Source organism: Mobula hypostoma (assembly GCF_963921235.1).
Source record: "Mobula hypostoma chromosome Y unlocalized genomic scaffold, sMobHyp1.1 SUPER_Y_unloc_3, whole genome shotgun sequence".
Classification (NCBI taxonomy): Eukaryota; Metazoa; Chordata; class Chondrichthyes; order Myliobatiformes; family Myliobatidae; genus Mobula; species Mobula hypostoma.
In genome coordinates, this window is record NW_026948173.1 from 23,167 (window position 1) to 49,169 (window position 26,003).

General features: G+C 41.3%; 1 protein-coding gene across 1 annotated transcript in view; it reads left to right on the top strand.

Moving 5' to 3' along the window:
* The window catches only part of LOC134341434 (puromycin-sensitive aminopeptidase-like), a gene marked incomplete at its 5' end in the record, with an annotated part of 301,555 nt that overhangs the window by 16,109 nt on the left and 259,443 nt on the right, over nucleotides 1–26,003 (top strand). The window contains one exon of the mRNA XM_063039287.1: nucleotides 20,457–20,534. Within this exon, the coding sequence (XP_062895357.1) occupies nucleotides 20,457–20,534 (78 nt within the window). The remainder of the gene's footprint in view (nucleotides 1–20,456; nucleotides 20,535–26,003) is intronic.

Consider the following 26,003-nt stretch of genomic DNA (forward strand, 5'->3'; position numbering starts at 1 on the left):
AAATTATCCATTATTTTAAGAGAAAAATTTATTTTGGATGGTCAAAAGACTCAGGACAAAATCTTTAATTTTTGAAATTATTAGTGGATTTTTGTGATGATTTCATTGTTTAAATTTTAATGTAAGTAGTATTTAACTTTTTAAACTTAAATGTTAGATTTCTTTAGGCAAAGAAAACACATTACTGCAGAAAGGAATCAAGAGTGTGTTCTAAGCATATGTCCTTTCTTTGTTTCATGGCTATCTGGAGAAATCAGATTTCAGAGTTGAATATGGGTACATGTTTTGATAATATCTGAACCTATGACCCTTTGATCTTTTATTAGATAAGGGCCTAAAACTGTCCTCAGTATTCTGTGTGACTTATAAGATCTCAACATGACTGCCTTGCTTTTAAATTGTCAATCTCTCAAAATGATTGCTAACATTGTATTTGCCTTCCTTATCACTAACTCAACCTGCAAGTTAACATCTAGGGAATCCAGCATGAGAAGTCCTAGTCCCTTTGTACTTCTGATTTTTGAATTTTCTTCTCATGTAGAAAATAGTCTACACCTTAGTTCCTTCTACCATACAGATCTCTACACTGTATTCCATCTACCACTTCTTTGTCCATTCTTCCAATCTGTTTAAGTCCTCCTGTAGTCCTTCTTCAACACTACCTCTCCCTCCAGCAATATTCTTATTGTCTGCAAAGTTAGCCATACACCGACATCAATTCTGTCATCCAAATCATTGACATATAATAAAAGAATGTTTCCAACACAGATCTGTGTAGAACACAACTAGTTGCTGACAGCCAATGGAAAAAGGCCCCCTTTATTCCCACTATTTGCCTCCTGCCAGTTGGTCACTCTTATCCGTGCAGCACCTTGTCAAAAGGCCTTTTGAAATCCACGTAAGCATATACCGACTCTCCTTTGTCCATCTTCAAAGAATTCCAAAAGATTTAATTCTAATGGATTTGTTTCCTTAAGGAAACATGCTGACTATTGACTATTTTATCATGTGCCTCTAAGTATCATGTGCCTTATTTAATAATGGACTGCAACATCTTTCCAGCTGCTGAAGTCAAGCTAGTTGGCCTATAATTTCGGCAATAAAATGCGGGATCTCCTGGTGGCCACCCATTTCAATTCTACTTCCCAGTGCAATTTTAATATGTCAGTCCATGGTCTCCTCTATTACCGCGAGGCCATGCTCAATTTTGAGGAGTCCTGAGTAGCCTCCAATCTAATGACATGAAATTGATTTTTTGAACATTCAGGAATTGTCCTGTGTTCAACATTCCCCATTCCCATTTTCCTTTCTCACCTGCCATCACCGCCGTCAGGTGCTTATCCCCCTTCCCTTTTTTCTAATATCTTTTATCCACTCCTATCAGATTCTCTATCCTTCCTTTAGAATACCTCTTCATCTTTGGGATGTAGATAATCTGTGCCTTTTGAATTGTCCCCAGAACTCCAGCTCCTGCTCTTCCACTGTCATCCTTGATCATGACCCCTTATTACGAATTTTGGCTGGCTCCTTTTTTCTTCTGCAATTTCTTTTAATCTACAGTAATCAGTACTGTAATAGTGATACTTTAACTTTTCCCTCTCAAACTTCAGAGTGAATTCTATCATACTTTAATGACTGCCTCCTAAGGATTCCTTTAAATTAATAAGTTGTCTAATCAGATTGTTTTGTATGTAACCTGATTCTAAGGATTTGATTTCATTTTTTACCAACAGAGCCGCCACCCTTACCTGCCTGTCCTTTTGATGCAATGTGTTTCCTAGCACGTTAAGTTTGTAACTATGATCTGCTTTCAGCCATGGCACAGTGATGCCCACAGTGTCATATCTGCTAATGTCTATGCATGCTACAAGATAATCTATTTTATTCTAAATACTGTATACATTCACCTATAATACCTTCGGTCATGTATTCATCATTCTACTTGATTTTGACTCTGTGTTACACTTCAACTCATCCCACTGACTTCAATTTTGCCCTGTCATCTGCCTGTCTTTCCTCAAGGTCTCAACAACATACTGTGTCTACTTGTATACCAACTGCTCCATTCTCAGTGTTATGTCCCCCTTCTTGGCTCTTGTCTAGGGGTTCCAAGAAAGCAACATAGAAAGAAGTCAACCCTCAGTGTAGTGCATTTTTTACAATGAGAAGTGAAGAAGGTTGGTCTCATTTGCAGTGTTTGCACATATTTACAAAAGTTAAACAGGACAACCAAATCCAAGGGAGTAATCTAAAAGCCAAAATCCACAATACGAAAACACGGCTCAGAACACGAAGACAAGCATTCGTTAATACGAATTTTTTAATGATCAGTTCTCCCCAGTGGTTCTGCCTCTCTTCTCGAATGCTGGCTTTTTAAATTGCACTTTCCAAATCCCATTTGGAACAGTCCTGTAAAGGGGGTAGGTACAGCAGCTCTCTGAATGGAGATTGACAGTAGCTCGGCACACCTAAAACAAGGAAAGCTGGATGAAGAGAGGGAGGGAACAGAAAATAGAGAACGAAAACACAGGTGCGCAGTGTGTACGCACATAACAATCTTTACAATACATAATAATCAAACAGTCCTGACGAAGGGTTCCGGCCAGAAACGTTGACTGATCATTTCCACGGATGCTGCCCGACCTACTGAGTTCCTCCAGCATGTTGTGAGTGTCACATAACAATCTGCCTTATCACTCTGGTTTCCAATCCTCCGCCAAATTAGTTTAAACCCTCCCCGACAGCTTGAAAAGGTAATGGTGAAGTTGGATATTGGTCCTTATCGTATAGGTCATATCTTCCACAAAGGCAATCCCAACAGTCACAAAACAGTTGCTCTGATGCCTTCCCCATCATTGTGGGAGATTTTAACCAGGCCAGCTTGAAATCTCTGAACAACAATCACCAGCATACAGGTTCCACCCTGCCCCCCCCCCGCCACTATCAGAACGTAGAGCATTCCTATGAAACCTTTCATAAGCCGAAATGGTGTAAAGTGAAGAAGCAATTACCATTAATTTATATGAGAAAAACTTCTGACCGTTCCCAGATCCAAAAAAATAACCTACCAAATCATACCAAATAACACATAAAACCTAAAATAACACTAACATATAGTAAAAGCAGGAATGATGCCGACTAAAAGAGAACACTTTGCTACTAGCAGAACCAATAGTAATATCAGCAGCTTTCAAGATTTTTTCTCTCTGTGTGTAAAGTATGAATGGTGAACGCAGGCAAGTTCAATGCATGCACAATGTCTTTATTTCGTGCACCATGATCGAAATGCTAATTACGCCCAGTTTCACGCTAAGCGTAACACCCCTATGAGCTCTCTTAGGCTTTTCTGATACCTTAGGACACATCTTGCTAACCGATGCATAAAATAAATTGAGATAAAGCGCAGATGCTCACAGACACAGTTCAAAGCTATAGCAGCTTGATGCTGAGTGTAGTTCCCGGGTAAGGAGCTTGGCGGCACCACTCTCGCTGCTCAGGGTGAGCGCTGCCTCTATATAGTAACGGCTCGCTGCAAAACAAATGCTGAACGCTATTTTTGCTTTTCGCCTTTTTTCGTAAAAGCGAAAATCCTCTTCGGATTTCTTTCAGTTAGGGAAAACAGGTACTAATATAGTAATTTTGTAAAAGCGAAGTGGCGTAAAGCAAAGTTTTGAAAAGCAGGGGATACCTGTATCACCTTTGGAACCAGAGGAACCAACACATCTGACCATTTTAATACCACCACCAAGAACTCTTACCGTGCTATTCCATCCCATGCTTTGGAAAGTTTGATCACTTGGTTGTACTTCTACTCCCAGTGTATAGACAGAGACTAAAGACTCTAGCACCAAGAAGGAATGGTCAGAGAAGGAAGGTGAGCTCTTGTAAGACGGTTTTGAGTCATTGAGCTAGACGATATTCAGGGATTTATCTTCGAAACTGAATGAATATACCACAGCTGTCATCAACTTCCGCAAGACGTGGATGAGTGTGTGCCTTTTGTGCATATAGTACATATCATATAACCATATAACAATTACAGCACAGAAACAGGCCATCTCGGCCCTTCTAGTCCGTGCTGAACTCTTACTCTCACCTAATCCCAGCGACCTGCACTCAGCCCATAACACTCCATTCCTTTCCTGTCCATATAGCTGTCCAATTTAACTTTAAACGACAACATGGAACCTGCCTCAACCGCTTCTGCGGGAAGCTCATTCCACACAGCTCCCACTCTCTGAGTAAAGAAGTTCTCCCTCATGTTACTCCCTAAACTTTTGCCCTTTAACTCTCAACTCATGTCCTCTTGTTTGAATCTCCCCCACTCTCAATGGAAAAAATCTATCCGTGTTAACTCTATCAATCCCCCTCATAATTTTAAATGCCTCTATCAAGTCCCCCCCCCCTCAACATTCTACGTTCCGAAGAATAAAGAACTAACTTGTTAACCTTTCTCTGTAACTTAGGTGGTGAAACCCAAGTAGCGTTCTAGTAAATCTTCTCTGTACTCTCTCAATTTTGCTGACATCTTTCCTATAATTCGGTGATCAAAATTGTACAGAATTCTCCAAATTTGGCCTCACCAGTGCCTTGTACAGTTTCAACATTACATCCCAACTCCTATACTCAATGATCTGATTTATAAAGGCCAGCATACCAAAAGCTTTCTTCACCAACCTATCCACATGAGATTCCACCTTCAGGGAACTACGCACCATTATTCCTAGATCTCTCTGTTCTACTGCTGTCTTCAGTGCCCTACCATTTGCATGTATGTCCTATTTTGATTAGTCCTACCAAAATATAGCACCTCACATTTATCGGCATTAAACTCCATCTGCCATCTTTCAGCCCACTCTTCTAACTGGCCTAAATCTGTCTGCAAGCTTTGAAAACCTACTTCATTATTCACAATTCCACCTATCTTAGTATCATCTGCATACTTATGCATCCAATTTACCACCCCATCATCCAGATCATTAATGTATATGACAAATAGCAGTACAGATCCCTGAGGCACACCACTAGTCACCAGCCTCCAATCTGACAAACTGTTATCCGCCACCACTCTCTGGCATCTCCCAGACACTGCTGAATCCATTTTATTACTTCAATATTAATACCTAACGATTGAACCTTCCTAATCAACTTTCCGTGTGAGACCTTGTCAGAGGCCTTACTGAAGTCCATATAGACAACATCCACACTTTACCCGTGTCAACTTTCCTAGTAACATCTTCAAAAAATTCAATAAGGTTTGTCAAACATGACCTTCCACGCACAAATCCATGTTGACTGTTCCTAATCAGACCCTCTCTATTCAGATAATTATATATACCATCTCTAAGATTACTTTCCATCAATTTACCCACCACTGACGTCAAACTCACAGGCCGATAATTGCTAGGTTTACTCTGAGAACCGTTTTTAAACAATGGAACTACTTCAGCAATACGCCAATCCTCCGGCACCATCTCAGTTTCTAATGACATTTGAAATATTTCTGTCAGCCCCTGCTATTTCCACACTAACTTCCCTCAAGGTCCTACGGAATATCTTGTCTGGACCCGGAGACTTATCCACTTTTATATTCCTTAAAAGCTCCAGTACTTCCTCCTCTTTAATCGTCATACTTTCCATAACTACCCTTCTTGTTTCCTTTACCTTACACAATTCAATATCCTTCTCCTTAGTGAATACTGAAGAAAAGAAATTGTTAAGAATCTCCCCCACCTCTTTAGGCTCCACACATAGCCGTCCACTCTGATTCTCTAAGGGACCAATTTTATCCCTCACTATCCTTTGCTATTAATATAACGGTAGAAACCCTTGGGATTTATTTTCACCTTACTTGCCAAAGCAACCTCATATCTTCTTTTAGCATTTGTAATTTCTTAATCTTAAGATTCTTTTTACATTCTTTATATTCCTCGAACACCTCATTTACTCCATGCTGCCTGGATTTATTGTAGATATCTCTGTTTTTCCGAACCAAGTTTCCAATATCCCTTGAAAACCTTGGCTCTCTCAAACTTTTAACCTTTCCTTTCAACCTAACAGGAACATAAAGATTCTGTACGCTTAAAATTTCACCTTTAAATGACCTCCATTTCTCTATTACATTCTTTCCATTAAACAAATTGTCCCAATCCACTCCTTTTAAATCCTTTTGCATCTCCTCAAAGTTAGCCTTTCTCCAATCAAAAATCTCCACCTTGGGTCCAGACCTATCCTTTTCCATAATTATATTGAAACTAATAGCATTGTGATCACTGGACCTGAAGTACTTCCCAACAGAAACCTCTGTCACCTGACCTATCTCATTCCCGAACAGGAGATCCAACACTGCCCCTTCTCTCATTGGTACCTCTATGTATTGCTGCAGAAAACTATCCTGCACACATTTTACAAACTCCAAACCATCCAGCCTATTTACAGTATGGACTTCCTGGTCTATGTGTAGAAAATTAAAATCGCTCACAATCACAACCTTGTGTTTACAACAAATATCTGCTATCTCTTACAAAATTGCTCCTCCAATTCTTGCTCCCCATTTGGTGGTCTATAATACACCCTCATAAAAGTTACTACACCTTTCCCATTCCTCAATTCCACCCAAATAGCCTCCCTAGCCGAGCCCTCTAATTTTATCCTGACTGAGCACCGCTGTATTATTTTCTAAGACAAACAATGCAATACCTCCCCGTCTTGTCCCGCCGATTCTATCACACCTGAATCAATTAAATCCAGGAATATTTAGTTGCTAATCACACCCCTCCTGTAACCATGTTTCACTAATAACTACCACATCATGCTTCCAGGTATCAATCCATGCTTTAAGCTCATCTGCTTTTCTTATAATGCTCTTAGCATTAAAATAAATGCATTTAAGAAATTTTCTACCTCTTACTCTCTGTTTATCACTAACGGTGCAAACAACTTTACTGTTTTCTTTTTCTTCCTTCTTCCCTAGATCTGTTCCTACACTGTGATTCACCTCCCCCCTCCTATCTACCGGAGCCTCTCTAGCAAACCTACCTGCAACAATATTTGTGCCCTTCCAGTTCAGATGTAGACCATCTCGCCAGAACAGGTTCCACCTTCCCTGGAAAACTGCCCAATTATCTATAAATCTGAAGCCCACCCCCCCGCCCCACCGCACCATGTCTTCAGCCACGTGTTGATCTGCGCTATCTTACTATTTCTAAACCCGCCCACTTGGCACTGGTAGCAATCCTCAGATCGCTATCCTGGAGGTCCTGTCCTTTACATTGGAGCCTAACTCCCTAAACTCACCTTTCAAGACCGCCTCACTCTTCCTACCCACGTCATTGGTCCCTACATGGACTCCGACATCCGGCTACTCACCCTCCCTCTTGACAATACCGAGAACTCGATCCGAGATATCGCGGACCCTGGTACCAGGGAAGCAACAGACCATCCGGGATTCTCAATCTCTTCCACAGAACCTCTTATCTGTCCCCCTAACTAACGAATCCTATCGCTACTGCTGTGCTCTTTGCCCTCATTCCCTTCTGAGTTGAGGGTCCCAACTCGGTGCCAGAGATGCAACCACTGCAACTTGTTCCTGGTAGGCCGTCCCCATCAACAGTATCCAAAACGATGTACTTATTATTGGTGGGAACGGCCACGGGGGTGCTCTGCTCATTTTGTCTGTTCCCCTTCCCTCTCCGGACGGTCACCCAGCTACCTGTCTGCTCACTCTTAGGGGTGACTATCTCCCTGTAACTCCTCTCTATTTCTGCCTCTGCCTCTAAGCTTGACCAACTGAAGGCTATTTTAAGGGCGGAAAAACAATTCTGATTGAAGCTAGAGACAGAGTTGGATGCATATGAGCTCTAGGAAGGTTTGCAGGCCATTATTTCCTAGGAGGTGTGTTGTAGCGTGGATGAAATCACCGGAGAGACAGAGTCACTGGTAGATACAAAGCAGCTTCTTTATTCCACACAACAAGGTACAACAGGCATCTTAACGGACGGAGACACTTTCCGCGGAAAGGTCTGTTAGCTCAATGTGGGCTAGATATTTATATGCTAAACACAAAGGCAATCGCTACTTGAAAGTTATAGACAATGCTTCCTATTGAACCTACATACAAAATATCACACCATCCTTTCCTCCCGACGCCAGCATGTCTGAGTTGGTATCCACAGCCTTTAGGAATGTAAGTTAAGTCTACGATACATTTATTTGGCATTTCCCGTGCTAACATAGAAGACAATTAATATTTATAATGTCTAGGTGATACTGCCTTCGAGACTACAGCATCAGGTCAAACTACCAGAAGCATCTGGTATTTACACCTTTTAGGAAGCCCATTGTGGTGGACTCAATCCACAGTCCTTTGTCAAACAGTTAAAATAGAAGTCTGGTGGCCAAAGTCATTTAAGTGTAAACAAATCATCTACCCAAAAGAAATCCACTCTAAAAAGGTGAAACCTCAAAGTTCAAAGTAAAATTAATGATCAGAGTACATACATGTTACCACATACAATCCTGAGATTCTTTTTTTTGCATGCAGACTTAGGGAGAATAAAACTAGAGCTGAGAGAAGTCTGCAACATATGGTAAACCTGTAATCTCTGTCTTGGAGATTGACATCTATCAAGAGAGTGAACCCTTGGGAGGCATCAGGCCATGATGGTACCTTGTAGGGCATTGAAAATCTGTGCAGCCAACTGTCAGGTGTGCTCAGGGACATCTTTAATCTCTCACCTGCTTCAAAAGGGTGACAATCATACCAGTGCCCTAGAAGAGTAGGGTGAGCTGTGTCAGTGTATTGTCCGTGACACACAAATCATTAACATGTAAAATGATAGACGTAGGAGCAGAATTAGGCCATTTGCTTCATGAAGTCCACTCTGCCATTCAATCACAGCTGATTTATTATCCCTCTTAATCCAATTCTCTTGCATTCTTTACATAACCTTAGACATCCTTACTAATTAAGGATCTTTCAACCTCCACTTTAATTTTAAGTATACCCAATGACTTGGCCTCCACAGTTGTTTGTAGCAATGAATTTCAAGTTTCTCCACCCTCTGGCTAAAGAAATTCCTCTTTATGGATGTCCCTCTACTCTGAAGCAGTGCCCTCTCCACTGTAGGAAGACTTGACCGATGATGGCACCATAGGAAGCATCATCTCCGTATCCAGTGGGGCTTTTTAATATTCTGGCTCTGCAGTTCCATTCCCTTAAAAGCAGCACTTAAGAAAAGCAGGCTTAGAACTTAAATTTCAGCAACAGAAAGAGTTCAATCACATAAATCATTCGTTCTGTTTTAGTTACAATAGTCACATTGTAGATATAATAGGGAGTAACAGGATTATCAGTAGCAGATTAAAAAGATTTATATTATTCTCATTGTGACAGAAGTTCTGGAAACGAAGGTCAAACCTTTTATGTTCTGTGTTCTAAGCGCAAAGAACTTTTGTGAGTTACTTTAAATGGCTAGTGAAGAAAATAAATTATCTGTGGTTGATGTTATCATCAAGTTCTGTTTTCCTTGGAAAACCTGTAAACATCTACGTGCAACATTAATGCAGATTTCTAAGTAACACATCCAAAAAATGCTGCATCTAGCAGCAACTGTGGGGAGGAGCAAAGAGTTGACATTTCTGGCCGAGATCCTTCATCAGAACTGAAGGGTCAGATTTCTGAGTGGCAGATGTCTGAACTCCCTGCTGATTTGGTCATTTTTTAGTTGTTAGAACATTGGCTCTGCTATTGTCTTTCTAAACCTCATTTTCCCTCTGTTACCAAAGCTATTCCTTATAATTGAGCTGAAGTGCGTCTAGTATTTCCATTTGCTTAAAAAGTGCCTGATAATGATGAGACAAAATGGCTCTAAACTTTGTAGTAGTCATACTTTATTGTTCCCGGGGGAAATTGGTTTTAGGTACAGTTGCATCATAAATAATAAATAGTAATAGAACCATAAACAGTTAAATAGTAATATGTAAATTATGCCAGTAAATTATGAAATAAGTCCAGGACCAGCCTATTGGCTCAGGGTGTCTGACCCTCCAAGGGAGGAGTTGTAAAGTTTGATGGCCACAGACAGGAATGACTTCCTATGACGCTCTGTGTTGCATCTGGGTGGAATGAGTCTGGCTGAATGTACTCCTGTGCCCACCCAGTACATTATGTAGTGGATGGGAGACATTGTCCAAGATGGCATGCAACTTAGACAGCATCCTCTTTTCAGACACCACTGTGAGAGAGTCCAGTTCCATTCCCACAACATCACTGGCCTTACGAATGAGTTTGTTGATTCTGTTGGTGTCTGCTACCCTCAGCCTGCTGCCCCAGCACACAACAGCAAACATGATCGCACTGGCCACCACAGACTCGTAGAACATCCTCAGCATCGTCCGGCAGATGTTAAAGGACCTCAGTCTCCTCAGGAAATAGAGACGGCTCTGACCCTTCTTGTAGACAGCCTCAGTGTTCTTCGACAACTTAAGCTATAAATATTGGGAAGAATTTTTATAGTAGACTATTATGTATGAAATGCCACAATTATATAATTTCTGCTTGATGGATGTCATTAACTTTGTATTTATATTATGTGAGTTAGAGTTAAAAGCAGATATTAGGTAAAGGTGTAGGCTCAACTGAGGCAGTAAGAGTGAAGTGGCAGGCAACTTGAGTATGTTGGCCTTACATTCAGTAGAAAAGGAAGTTCTGCCACCATCGTCTTCAACAAAATGTGTATCTTTTTGAGAGTAAGGCCAAGTTAGGTTTTATTTGTTCCCTCCTTATCTCATCTCACCTGCTTATTACCTCCACCAGGTGCTGCACCTCCTTCTCTCTCTTCCATGGTCCACTCTCCTCTCTTAATGGATTCCTTCTTCTTCTGCCCTTTCCCTTTTAGAATTATCACAGCTGAGTTTCTTAGTTCACCCCATCTCCCCTATCCATCTGACTTAACAAATTACCTTCTAATTTGTCCTCCTTCTCTTCCCCCCAACTTCTTATTTTGACATCTTTCTGCTTTCTTTCCAGTCCTGATAAAGGGTCTCAGCCTAAAACCTCATTCATTTCCATAGGTAACACACACAAATTTCCACAGGTGCTGCCTTTCCTGCTGTGCTACAGCATTTTGTGTGTGTTAGCTTGTCATATTGTTCCATAAATTGTGATCGCTCACTGAAATACAAGGAGGTAACTGTAGAACTGTAAAGTATTGTTCCCCATCAGGAGAAAAAAAAAATAAGAAAGAAATGTAGAAATTTTGAACTATGATGATAAGCCATGTAATTATCATGAAAAATTGATTATGACCAATTTCATTGCTACAGGCTACCTGCTCCTGGCCCTGTTGCACTTCACTGGTTTTGCAATTGGAAGCTATAATGTGGTACGGGATGGAAATATATTTCTGCCAAAGGAAGTGAAAGGTGCTTCTTCCCTCTGATAGCCTGCAGGTGTAGCATTTGCTTAGACTTCCCTAATCAGAGTCACATTAAACCATGGACACTAACAGAAAGAATAGGCCCCATCCTCAACAATGGCATGGCCCAACAGTAACTAAACTGAGGCTAGAAGGATTAGTAACCATGTTCAGCTAGAACTGCCACATAGCTGATTCAGCTCTGCTTCCTAAGATTCTTATCATCTCAGAAACTTGTCTTTAGTAAATTTGATTCCCTCCATGCAGACTCAAGAAAATTACTGTGAGACTCAATACAATGTAAAATCACCAATAGTGCTCTCAAGTTAAATTTATTTTCCAATAATTTGCTCACCAAATCCTAGTTTAAGTCACTGAGATCCAAACTCGGGGAACAAGTGAAACTTACGCTCCCAATGATCAATAACCAGGGATATAGGCCAGCAGAGATCACTCAGTTGTCCAGGACTCAGAGGAGACTATTGGCCAGCACAATAGCCAATCAATCAAAACATGGGCCAAACCAATATAAATGTGAGCCTTCAGCAGAAACAACACTCAAATCATGCACTGATGGTGTCACCTCAACTAGTGATGAAACATTTGTGACCTGACCTTCAGGCTCAGCAAAAAAAACATACAAAAAACAAATAAAATGTTAGCAACACACATCAAAGTTGCTGGTGAACGCAGCAGGCCAGGCGGCATCTGTAGGAAGAGGTGCAGTCGACGTTTCAGGCCGAGACCCTTCGTCAGGACTAACTGAAGGAAGAGTGAGTAAGGGATTTGAAAGTTGGAGGGGGAGGGGGAGATCCAAAATGATAGGAGAAGACAGGAGGGGGAGGGATAGAGCCAAGAGCTGGACAGGTGATAGGCAGAAGGGGATACGAGAGGATCATGGGACAGGAGGTCGGGGAAGAAAGACAAGGAGGGGGGGACCCAGAGGATGGGCAAGAGGTATATTCAGAGGGACAGAGGGAGAAAAAGGAGAGTGAGAGAAAGAATTTGTGCATAAATAAAATAATTTATAAATAAATAAATATAGATAAATAAAATGTTATTGGCCTTTGTGTCAACGCAGTGTTTGATAGGGGTGTATCAATCAATATAAACTCCAGCGATTAGCATTGTAACCTTGCACAAAATTATAGTTATTATCGGTGTTAAATTATCCACCCCCAGTACATTTTTATGGTAGTTCTTCACTTTTTATCTTTGCTGGTAGAAATTATATGTTTGGGAAGAGCTGCTGGAATAACCTGGCTGAGTCAGTGCATCTTACGGTACACAAAGGAGCAACTTTGTGCTGGTGGTAGAGGAATGAAAGTTTAGTATAGTGGACTGAATATTGTTTAATGCAGGGGTTCACAGTCTTTTCATGCCATGGACCAATACCATTAAGCAAAGCATCCATGGACCCCAGTTTGGAATACCCTATTTTAATGTCATTTGTGCATTTCTGCCAAAAAGTTCAACTTTTGTATATCTGTCCACAGTCCCAGAAGTGTTGTAGAACATCCTGGTGGTGTTCAGCATTGCACATTGTGCTCTTGGTGTGCTGTCTGCAGGTTGCCCTCTCCTAGGGAGAGTAGCAACAGTACTGAGTTTCCTCCATTTGGAGACAGTTTCTCTTACTGTGGACTGATGTACACTCAGTTCTTTAGAAATGCTTTCATAGAAACATAGGAAACCTACAGCACAATATAGGCAACACACATCAAAGTTGCTGGTGAACGCAGCAGGCCAGGCAGCATCTCTAGGAAGAGCACAATACAGGCCCTTCAGCCCACAAAGCTGTCCCGAACATGTCCTTACCTTAGAAATTACCTACGGTTACCCATAGTCCTCTATTTTTCTAAGCTCCATGTACCTGTCCAGGAGACTGTTAAAAGACCCTATCGTATCCGGCTCCACCACTGACACCGGCAGCCCATTCCATGCACTCACCACTGTCTGCTTACCCCTGACGTCTCCTCTGTACCTACTTCCGCGCAACTTAAAACTGCCCTGTGCTAGCCATTTCAGCCTTGGGAAAAAGCTTCTAGCTGTCTGCATGATCAATGCTTCTCATCATCGTATACACCTCTATCCAGTCACCTCTCATCCTCCGTTGCTGCAAGGAGAAAAGGCCGAGTTCACTCAACCTATTCTCATAAGGCATGCTGCACAATCCAGGCAACATCCTTGTAAATCTCCTCTGCACCCTTTCTATGGTTTCCACATCCTTCCTATAGTGAGGCGACCAAAACTGAGCACAGTACTCCAAGTGGCATCTGACCAGGGTCCTATATAGCTGAAAACATTACCTCTCGGCTCCTAAACTCAATCCCATGATTGGTGAAGGCCAATGCACCGTATGCTTTCTTAGCCACGGACTCAACCTGCGCAGCAGCTTTGAGCGCCCTACGGACTCAGACCCCAAGATCCCTCTGATCCTCCACACTGCCAGGAATCTTACCATTAATACTATATTCTGTCATCATATTTGACCTACCAAAATGATCCATCTCACACTTACCTGGGTTGAACTCCACCTGCCACTTCTCAGCCCAGTTTTGCATCCTATCAATATCCCGTTGTAACCTCTGAAGCCCTCCACACTATTCACAACACCCCCAACCTTTGTGTCATCAGCAAATTTACTAACCCATCCCTCCAATTCATCATCCAGGTCATTTGTAAAAATCTTTCTTAACCTTTTCTGGCTTCATGTATCTCTACCATTCTTATAATAAGGTCATTTGAAAATTATCTTGATCAGGGCATGGTGCACATAAACACATCTTTCTTGAGAAGAGCAGGCTTTGTCAATAACATGATTTTGTGTGTTTTTTTTAACAATAGGGTACGCCACCTCTACAACCCATACCTCCAATCTCATCTCATTGATTGGAATACTTGACTCCAAATAGCTTTTGTAGAAGGCTTTACCTTGGGGGTTCACTTACTCTTTTGAACCTAGAATGTGATTGTTTAAATGATTTACTCAGTATTGAGGAGAAGTACAATTGTTTGTGTGTTATTAGTTTAGACATACTGTGTTTGTCTGTTATTGTGACTTAGGTGAAGATCAGACCACATTTTATGAGTAGTTAATGCAGAAAACCAGGTAATTGCCAAGGGCTTACAAACAAACTTTTGCCTGCAACTGTTCATGAATTTATTGAATGTCCATAATGTAACACCCAGAAAGAGTGTTTGTGTGTAAGTTGACTGACAAGAAATATTAAGTGGTGGTGGTAAGGGGTTTTGTAGGGTGGGTTAGTCGGAAGTGTTGACCATCTTTACTGTTTGGGGAAAGAACTATTTTTGAGTTTGGTGGAATGCTACATAGCCTCCTCCCCAGTGAGAGTGGGACAAACAATCCATGAGCTGGATGGGTGGGATCCTTCATGATATTGCTGGCTTTTTTCAGGCATCTTTCTGTATACACATCATTGACGGCAAGTAGGCTGATGCCAATCACTGGTAGACGGTGGCATTTGGAATGCTTGCTTTCATCATTCAGCGCATGAAATGCAGGAATTGGGATATAATTTTCCAGCTGTACAAGACAATTGTAAGGCCATATTTGGAGCACTGGTTGCTTTTCTATAGAAAAAAATGCCATTGAACTGGAGAAGGTGTGAAATAAAAAAAGATTTATAAGGATATTACCAGAACTAGAAGAGTTGGTTGTACTGCTTGGTTGGGATTGTTTTCCCTGAATAATAATGAGGCTGAGGGGTAATCTTATAAAGCAGGGGTTTCTAACTTGGAGTGCACAGACCCTTCGGTTAATGATAGGGATCCATGGCATAAAAAAAGGTTGGGATCACCTTTTGAGAGGTTTAGTTAGGCATACGGAGGAAAGAAAAGTAGAAGGCTTTGTGGGAAGGAAATGTTAGTTTAATCTTGGGGGCAAAAGGCCTGTAATCTGCCATAATGATTGGTGTTTCTCAAGGCAGTGAGCTAGTTTGGAACTGAAATTTTTGTAAATTGGACAATGTTCAGTTTCATTCGCAATACTTTAGTTACTTCATTTCTGCATTTAACAAGAACAGAGAGCATTCAAGCTTAAGCTGATAATCTTCCAGAACAGGTGTCTGTTCTGCTTGAGCTTGCTTTAGGACACCTGTGTTACTGTGTGATAAATGTACCACTCCAGTCAAACTACCTAGTTGTCACTGTCCCTGGAGTGGGTCACATGTATGCTGCGGAAGTACGGGGCAGTGGCCATCTGAATAACAGTATGCATATCCACCTATGAATGTGGTTAGCCAGATGCGTTCTGATATTGTCACATCTTGCTACTTCCCCATCCCCATCAGCATCCTGAAGGTCACAAGTAACAAGCATCAGTTAGTGTAATTACAAGAACATATCAGAAGCTGGTTGGCTGTGGCAGATTACTCACCATCTGACTGCACCAGAACTTTTCAGTATACATAAGAATCAAGCTGAGAGATTGACGGAAAGGTCTCCATTCAACAAACAACATTTGAAGCTGGATAGCAAGCAGAGCAAAACATTATTGTTGCCTCAACCCCAGTCAGTTTGGAGGAGCAACCTCTTATATTCCATTTCAGTAGCCTCCAACCCGATGGCATGAACATGGATTTCTCAAACTTCAGATAATGTCCCCCCATCACCATTCTCCATTCCCATTTCCTTCTCTCTCATCTCTTTACCTCCCCAACATCTCTCTCTGGTGCTACTCCCCCTTCCCTTTCTTTCATGGCCTTCTGTGCTTTTCAATCAGATTCCCTGTTTCCAGCCCTGTATCTTTTTCACTAATTGACTTCTCAACTCTTTACTTCTGCCCTCCCCTCCTTCCATTTTACCAATCACCTTGTATTTCTTCCTCGTCCTACCCATAGTCCATGGGCCAGGACCCCAAATTTGGGCCACCAGTACCATCTGGGGGAATAATTCTTACAGTGATTTTTGGCAAGGTATACACCCCTAGTGCTAGAAAATATGTGATAGCATTGCATCAGTGGTAGCTTTCTGTGTAGAACTCTATCAAGAATAGTGAAAGATCTCTATGAGGACTGGGCATGAGTTGCAAGGTATCACAGGCACACAGATGGCGAGGCAATAGTCTCATTAGCTTCATAGTCCATGAATGGAGGAAGGCGGAGTGCAGAGCAAAGCTACAGGAGAAGTTTCTGTATGCAACTGTGAATGACAAATGTTACAGAATCACATCTCAAGACAGTGAGGAGGTGTCAGCTCTTCAGTGTCACAAGAAGAAGCAGATGGCCACCTACTTCTCCATGCTGCCCATGCCACAAGAGAGGGATACCAGTCTGTAGTGATCTGCTCAGAAGACATAGATGTCTTTATCTTGTCTTTAGCATTTTGTGACAAGATTAAGGCCCTATTGTTCCAGAAGTGTGGCACTAGTGTGGCTTGTAGACATCAGGCAGGTTGCTCCCACTGTTGGCATAGAGGTTTGTAGGGCTCTCATCGGGTTGCACGCATATACAGGAGGTGACACTGTAAGTGCTCTTGCAGGCAAAGGGAAGACAAGTACCCTAACACGTCTGACTAGCAACAGGGAAACTCAGGACACATTCTTAGAGTTGGGTCAGGAATGGGACCTCTCCCCAGAACTGAAGGACAAACTGGAGGCATTTACATGTCTCCTGTATGCCCCAAACGACTACCAAGATCAATGAGCACAGGTATCACCTTTTCTGTGCCAAAAAAGGTGAAATCGAAAGTCATCAACTCCCAACATGCAAGAACTGTTTAACAAAACATGCACAGCGAGCCAGTTACCAGGCTGATATATGGAGAAGATGTTTGGAGAAGGACCCACAAGTGCCAAGCCCTATTGGCAGAGGTTGGAAGATGGAGAGAGAAGAGGAAGCTGAACAGTTGGTGGTGCACTGGATGGAATGCCAGCCGGCACCCAATGCCATCCTGGATCTACAGGTCTGTAACTGTCCAAAAAAATGTTCACTCCCAAGATGTATGTGTGTTGCAAATGGCCTCAGTTGTACTGAGACTGGCAGACTGTGAGAACCAGGCATCCACCTCAGAGAGTGTGGAAAGTTCAGATGAAGATGCGGAAGACTTGGAAAATTATTATGATTATTAATAGCTTATCAAAGTATGGAAAACAAAGTATTGAATGAAGTCTTTGATTAAATATCAAAGTTGCTGGTGAATGCAGCAGGCCAGGCAGCATCTCTAGGAAGAGGTACAGTCGATGTTTCAGGCCGAGACCCTTTGTTAGTCCTGACGAAGGGTCTCGGCCTGAAACGTCGACTGCACCTCTTCCTAGAGATGCTGCCTGGCCTGCTGCGTTCACCAGCAACTTTGATGTGTGTTGCTTGAATTTCCAGCATCTGCAGAATTCCTGTTCTTTGATTAAATATATTCATTTTACAATCAAAATTTTTAGATTTTTTTTAGATTTTGCATTATGAGGACATGCAGGCCTCTTTTATTGTCATTTAGTAATTATTGCATTAAGAAATAATACAATTTGTTCCTCCAGAATGATATCACAGAAACACAAGACAAACCAAGTCTAAAAAAACTGACAAAAACCACATAATTATAACATATAGTTACAAGAGTGCAAGCAATACTGTAATTTGATAGAACAGACCATGGGCACGGTAAAAAGTCTCAAAGTCTCTCGAAAGTCCCATTATCTCACGCAGACGGTTGAAGGGAGAAACTCTCCCTGCTATGAGCTTGCAGTGCCGCAAACTTGCCGATGCAGCATCCTGGAAGCACCCGACCACAGTCTGACTCTGAGTCCGTCTGAAAACTTTGAGCCTCCGACCAGCTGTCCTACACACCGAGCACCATCTCTGCCTAGCACTTCGACCCTGGCCCCGGCAACAGGCGATAGGCAAAGCCGAGAATCTGGGGCCTTCCCTTCCTGAGATTCTTGATTGCACAGTAGCAGCAGCAGCGAAGCAGGCATTTCAGAAGTTTCTCCGTGCTTCTCACGGCTGTCTCCATCAAATCAGGATTGTGCACGGCATCCTACTTCACAAATACGATATCATTCAGAGCGGCTGCATGCGCTGCGTCGTGTCGCCATCTTTTCCTCCCCCTCAACCTAGGTTATGGCCGTGTGGAACCCCACATTTGAATTACTGTACTGTAGTTCTATATACTATGACAAAAGCTTAAGATTGTTTTGATTAGATACAACAATATGGAAAATATCATGACATTGATAAAACTCAAACCTCTCCAAATGAGGTTTTTTACCTTTTGGGTGGGGGGGGGTAACATTTTCTGCTGTACTGATGTTAATATGGAATAGATACAAAAAGTGTTTACTTTTTGAATTCCTGAATAAATTCTGCACAAATCCATGTGATTATATGTATCCTAGGGTTTTTATTGACTTTTCCAAAATAAACACCAGACAAATATTTTCCTAAAAATGAAATGATTCACTGTACTGAAATTGGGCACTGTACTGCGAGTGCCACCAATGGCGTAGTTTTCAATGTAGAATTTTATAACACCATTTGATGAAAAGTGCTTGAACTCAGCTCTCATTGTGACAGATTTCGATGTTGAGGGATCACTGATGACAAAGTACCACTAGGTTGAATATACAGAAACATAGAAATATAGAAAATCTACAGCACAATACAGGCCCTTCGGCCCACAAATTTGTGCTGAACATGTCCCTACCTTAGAAATTACTGGGCTTACCTATAGCCCTCTATTTTTCTAAGCTCCATATACCTATCCAAAAGTCTCTTAAAGGACCCTATCGTGCCCGCCTCCACCACCGTCGCCGGAAGCCCATTCCACGCACTCACCACTCTCTGAGTCAATAACTTACCCCCGACATCTCCTCTGTACCTGCTCCCCAGCATCTTAAACCAGTGCCCTCTTGTGGCAACCATTTCAGCCCAGAGAAAAAGCCTCTGTCTATCCACACAATCAATGCCTCATCATCTTATGCATTTCTGTCAGGTCACCTCTCATCCTCCGTCACTCCAAGATGTTGTACTTTATATTGGCTACTTTTGAGAAATGCTGATTTTAGGGTAGTATTATAAAATGCATGATTGCACACATAAAGCTACCACTGGTGCAATGCTGTCACATATTTCCTAACTCTAGAGATGTATACCTTGGCAAACATCTCTATGAGCATTATTCCCCTCAGATGGTACCGACCAACCCTACTGGCTACGGACTACCACCTTCTTACTCTGATTTCTCTTTTCTTTTCCTGAAACTTGGACTGTTTATTCTTTTCCGTAGATGCTGCATGACCTGCTAGGTTCCTCCAGCATTTTGTGTGTGTTGCTTGGATTTCTAACATCTGCAGTTTTCCTCTTGTTTGTGATACGCATTCCTTATTATAGTGTAGCAGTGGTCTAGTATGTTGTGACCTTTGATGCTACAGTTTGCATGCAGGTGAAAATTGGGCAGTGTTTTCTTAAAACAAGCCTGGTTGAAGTTTCCGACTGTAATTTGAAATGTATTGGGATGGGCTATTCCTTGTTGCAGATAACATCCTTGAGAGTTGTGAGTGCCATTGAGTGTATGCATGTTCATGGTCTTCTGCTGCTGTAGCCCATCCACTTCAATGTTCAACATGCTCAGAGATGCTTTTCTATACACCATTATTGTAACATGTGTTTATTTGAGTTACTGTCACTTCTTCCTGTCAGCATGAACTAGTCTAGTCATTCTTCTCTGAGCTCTCTCATTAACAGGTCATTTTTACCCAGAGAACATCCGTTTACTGAATGTTCTTTGCTTTACAGCCTGTTTTATGACACAGCAGTTAATGATGTGCGTTTTCCAGAAGGGAGTTTTTGGAAGAGGCCATTTGCTGTGTTGGTAGTATCTTCAATAATGTTTCCTGCCCACTTCTTTGTCCTGGACATATGTAAGTCCTGTAGTAATGGTAGGCTTCACCTTTTCTCTACAGTTGGCTTTAGTTTTCATATATTGTAAGAGAATGCTGCACCAAACCAGACAGTAATGGCTGATGTTAGGGTGGTCTCTTTGATGGCAGTGACTTAAGAATAAAATTTTGTCTATATCATCTTACAGAAATAAATGCAACAGGGTTCAATTATCAGAATGAAGATGAGAAGGTGACACTCTTGTTTCCTAGTGCTCTACAAAAAGGTAATTCTAGATCATGCAAAATAAAAGAATGTTATCATAAATCATAAAATTCATTCCCATAATTTCTGTTAGTTTGTTTCTAAGACTGGATACATTTCAATTTTACAATTCTATGGGTTTTTTTGTTCCCGTCTAGAGATACAAATTCTGACTTAAAGTCAGTGTTTATTGTGAGACTGGAGCGTAACTTCCTTGTTGTATATAGCTAACCCATGATAAACATGCATGGATGACTTCAGTGGATGATGGTAAACTGCAGACTCCAGTTATACACCTATAATACTCTTGTTAAGAACTTGTTTTATTGTATTACTACAGTTAGGCTGTTGGGTATTTTGTTTCAGCAGCTTTTCTGTAAAACACTGTATGTACGTTTCTGGTAGGACAAGGAAACGGAAGGGATCTGATCAAAAGATCAAATTCTCTCAACTGATGCCTGGAGATACAGAGTTTTAATAAGAAATGTAGGACTACAGGGGAAGCGTAAGTTGGGTGACCGCTGCGTTTCTACACCTTATGAAATGGAGATACAGATGCCAAATTTCCCAGTTTTCCATTGAAGCCAGAAGATGGGAATGGTGCTGTCAAAATTCTCCATTGGAATCATCTGAGTTCAAGTTGACCCAGAGCCTGGCATGGAGCCTACACCTAGGAAAAGAACTCTGCAAAAGAAAAGGAGAACAGAAAGGCAACAAGCTGAGGATGTCAGATAATAGTTTGATTTCAGCAGAAGGACCTGAAGAGCAACCGGCTGAACCCACTGAATGCTGTACAGAGGATGAAGGATGGGAATCTGGTATGCTTTACCTCATGCAAACTTCCCAAGAGTTGATGAAAAGAAATCTGAGCCTTTCAGTCCAGACCTGGATGTAGTGGGGAGGACAACCACTGGACAGCCAGACAGCGAAGAGGAACTGGGCGCAATATAATTGGAGATGAAGCTGAGTTCAGTCATGGACAGGAGAAACTGAGTTGCGGAAGGTATGAATGAATGACAGGGTGATCTATCCTTAAGTAAACATGAACAGTCAGAAGAAGTGGCTGAGCCTGGAGAAACTGAAACGCGATGAACAGAAATTCTCAGAGAAACAGGAAACTTTCAGATATGCTGGAATATGTTACATCTGGAAACTGAATGTTGTGACAAGCCCAATGTTGAGAGAGAAACATAGAAAAGTAGAAAACCTACAGTACAATACAGGCCCTTCGATCCACAAAGCTGTGCCGAACATGTCCTTACCTTAGAAATTACTTAAGGTTACCCACAACCCTCTATTTTTCTGAGCTCGATGTACCTGTCCAGGAGTCTCTTAAAAGTCCCTATTCTATCCGCCCCCCACGCACTCACCACACTCTGTGTAAAAAAGTTACCCCTGACATCTCCTCTGTACCTACTTCCAAGCACCTTAAAACTGTGCCCTCTGATGCTAGCCATTTCAGCCTGGGATAAAGCCTCTAACTATACACACGATCAATGCCTCTCATCATCTTATACACCTCTGTCAGGTTACCTCTCATCCTCCATTGCTCCAAGGAGAAAAGGCCGAGTTCACTCAACCTATTCTCATAAGACATGCCGCCCCCACCCACAATCCAGGCAACATCCTTGTAAATCACCTCTGCACCCTTTCTATGGTTTCTACATCCTTCCTGTAGTAAAGCAACTAGAACTGAGCACAGTACTCCAAGTGGGCTTTGACCAGGATCCTATATAGCTGCAACTCAGTCCTAAGCTCAGTCCACGCTTGACAAAGGCCAATGCACCGTATGCCTTCATAATCACAGTCAACCTGTGCAGCAGCTTTGACCCCAAGATTCCTGTGATCCTCCACACTGACAAGAGTCTTACCATTAATTTTATATTCTACCATCATATTTGACCTATCAAAATGAGCCACTTCACACTTACCTGGGTTGAACTCCATCTGCCACTTCTCAACCCAGTTTTGCATCCTATCAATATCCCCCTGGAACCTCTGACAGCCCTCCACACTATCCACAAAAGCCCCAACTTTTGTATCATCAGCAAATTTACTAACCCATCCCTCCACTTCCTCATCCAGGTCATTTATAAAAATCAGGAAGAGTAAGGGTCCCAGAACAGATCCCTGAGGCACACCACTGGACACCGACGTCCATGCGGAATATGACCCGTCTACAACCACTCTTTGCCCTCTGTGGGCAAGCCAGTTCTCAATCCACAAAGCAATGTCCCCTTGGATCCCATGCCTCCTTACTTTCTCAATAAACCTGGCAAGGGTTACTTTATCAAATGCCTTGCTGAAATCCATATACACTACATATACTGCTCTTCCTTCATCAATGTGTTTAGTCACATCCTCAAGATATGTAACTTGTGTAAGGTTCTCGGTAATATTAACTGTAATGTTAGCTGTTAACTGCTAATTATAAAATGGTTCCTCTGAAGTCTATTAATGAAATAGTTTCCTTGCAATGTTAACTGTGAGGAAATGTTCTCTGTAGCTGAAATGTTTGGGTTATAGTTATAGATAACGGAGGAACTAACCAATGGAAGCTATGTATGTGTGGGAATCTGGGTTAGTGCGCGGGTTTTTCGGGAGGAGAATGAAGAGGCAGGACGTGCTGGATGCGCTCTGGTTGACCACCGTGGTTGGTCCCAGGTGGCTGGTTGAGAAGGTTGGAGGGGATTGAATGGTGGAATGAAGACCCCGTTAATTGAGCTCCAACAGTTGTGCACGAAGTGGTTGAACTCTGATAAGTTTGGCTCCTTTTATGTTGTATCTCTATTATTTACATAGTTCCAGTAAGATTTATAAAGTGTAATCTGTAAATCGTACATTGTATTTGATGTGTGGCTTTGTACCAGGTTGCATTACACAACTACGCAAACGTGAGACACGGTTTGGCGGGCGGACGGGGTTTCCCCTAGATGAAAGCGAGCTGATAGCCCTGAGCCTTACACTTGCATTTACAAATGGACTGGAGGTCCTGTAGTCACAAAATACACTTGAATGCTGTGTTATTAATATTGGATTGAAAAGTTCCAAATGCTCTGAAAATATCAAAGTCATGCCTATTTTTGTCAGGAGGAAAATCTGTTTTTCAATTGTATTACTACAGGTATGCTTTTGGGTGTTTATTTTCTGCAGCCCTGCTGTAAAACATAGTGTGTTTTTGTTAATCAAACTTTACAGCCCAGTACTTGGGTTTCTGTTAAGATATGATGGAGTCATTTGATTAGCTTAGGAATGTGGTGTCAACTAATCAGATTTGTCTTGATAGCGTTCTATCCCATGGGGTGCTATAGAGAGAGATTGGTGGTATTGCAATTCTAAAAGAGAATGTGGGATTTGGGGAGAGATTTTTTCCTGCAAGAATTGGAGAAGTAGTGAGGTGCAAAGCAGAAACAATAAAGGTGCTCACAGAATCCCAGCAGAAGGACAGACACCATTGTTCTGCTCCTGTATTTTGTGGTCTAATTCAGTTTATCTTCACAATTTGTCAGAGATAATAATACTTGCATAATAGCTGTCTTTTTTTTAAAATAATATTTTTCGGGAAGATGGGGAAAGACTACAAGCTGGCAGCTGATAAGTGAGGAGGAAAGTGGCTGAGTGGGATAGGGAGAATGAAGTAAGAAGCTGGAAGGTGATAGGTGGAAGAGGTAAAGGCCTGAAGAAGAAGGAATCGGATAAGAGAGGATATTGGACATTGAAAGAAAAGAAAGGAGGGAGGGCAACAGGGGGTTGGAATTTCTTGTGTTTAAAACTTCAAGAAAGATGTTCTGGAGAAATGACAAAGGTAGTTAATGAATCTGAAATGACATCTGAGAAGAGTGGTAGCAATCCTTCTGGCAATAACAAAATAATCTGGGTATAATTTGATTCTGAACTTTTAAAAAGTTCTTGTTTCTAGCCCATCAGCGTCTTTCTAAGTAAGCTTTTAACAAAGATAATTAGAGAACTGTTAATGTTAAAAGTGGACAAATAAGTTGGGATCATGTCAATTTCACCATCGTGGCATTTGTGGTTACAGCAAAATGATGTCTACCAAATAGAGATGAAAAACCGCCTGGAGATGTAGGAGGGAGTTTGTTAAAAGGGATAAACATAGTATTATATTTGATATAGTGCTTTATAGCGCAATCTCACTACAATTTCCCCGTGATTGTGTGAGATTTCCTTCATGTGCTCCAGTTTCTTCACACTGTCCAAAGACATAAGGGTTAGAGGTTAATTAGTTACATGGGTGTATTTATGTAGCGTGGGCTTCTTGGGATTGAAGGGCTCATTTTGGTGTTGTATCTCCAAATAAATAAATAAAACTGATAAGAAACTAAAGACCTTAATGCTGGCAATCTACAGTACTGTGTAAAAGTCTTAGCTATATATAATATAGCTAGGGTGTCTTAAGACTTTTGTGATTCAATTTTGCAGCGAATGGAGTGAGACGTGTTTTTCACAGCGGCTCTACTTTTTATATATTACATTCCACTGATAGATCCTTTTTAAGTTGAAGATTCACTATTTTTGTTGAAGGAGTTTGATTTAACTACAATGGCAGGAAGTCGATCCGGTATTGAATTGAGATGCGGCAGGATCCTTCCCGAAATGGAACAATGGGAACAAACAAAGAAAGATTTAATTTTATTTTATTATTTGTCAACACTTAGTATATATCTGTAGCTGTTTTGAAGAAAGTCTGTTTCACATTTTATGAATGTCCGCACAGGACCTGGTTGATTTAATTTTTTTTCTTGCTTGCCTTAATATTAACATAGCCCTGGGTTTGATATATATATATTTACTTATTTTTTATGATTTGTAAGTTTAAAAGAAAAATTCAGTTGTAATATATTATTTGTTTGGATTTATCCTTTTCTGAATACATGATTAATATACTTTAGATGAATTTAAGATGGCTGTCGTCAACTACGTTTTAACTTGTTAGACATAACAGTACAATATTTGAGATTTGTTCATTTCTTTTATGATGTCTACAGTTGGTGGAGTAAACATATAACTTTCTTAATATAGCTGCAAAACGGAGATTGGGGTTAGGGTCTTAGATCCGCATGCCATCTTTCTATTGGATAGCTTCTTGGGCTTTGGGGGAGAGGAGTGGGACTATTAGAGGAGTTTTTTTTCTTGACTGGGCAGTTCTGAGAGGTTATATCTTGTATCAATCATGTCATCACTTCTGGTCAAGTCAGTGTTGTTTTTCCCTTTTGGATCCAGTTTGCGCTATTGCAATAGCTTTCTTTATAAAACTTTAAATTAAATCTTAAACATGGATGCTAATAAAATTAATATAATTTCTTGGAATTTGAACAGCAAGAATCATCCTATTAAGTATAAAAATACCTTTAAGAAATTAACTCTTCATGCGGATATTATTTTTGCGCAAGAAACGCATGTACGGAGACAGGATGAAGATCGCTTGATGTAGATTGCTTTTTTAAATTCTGCAAGGGAACTTTATATTATT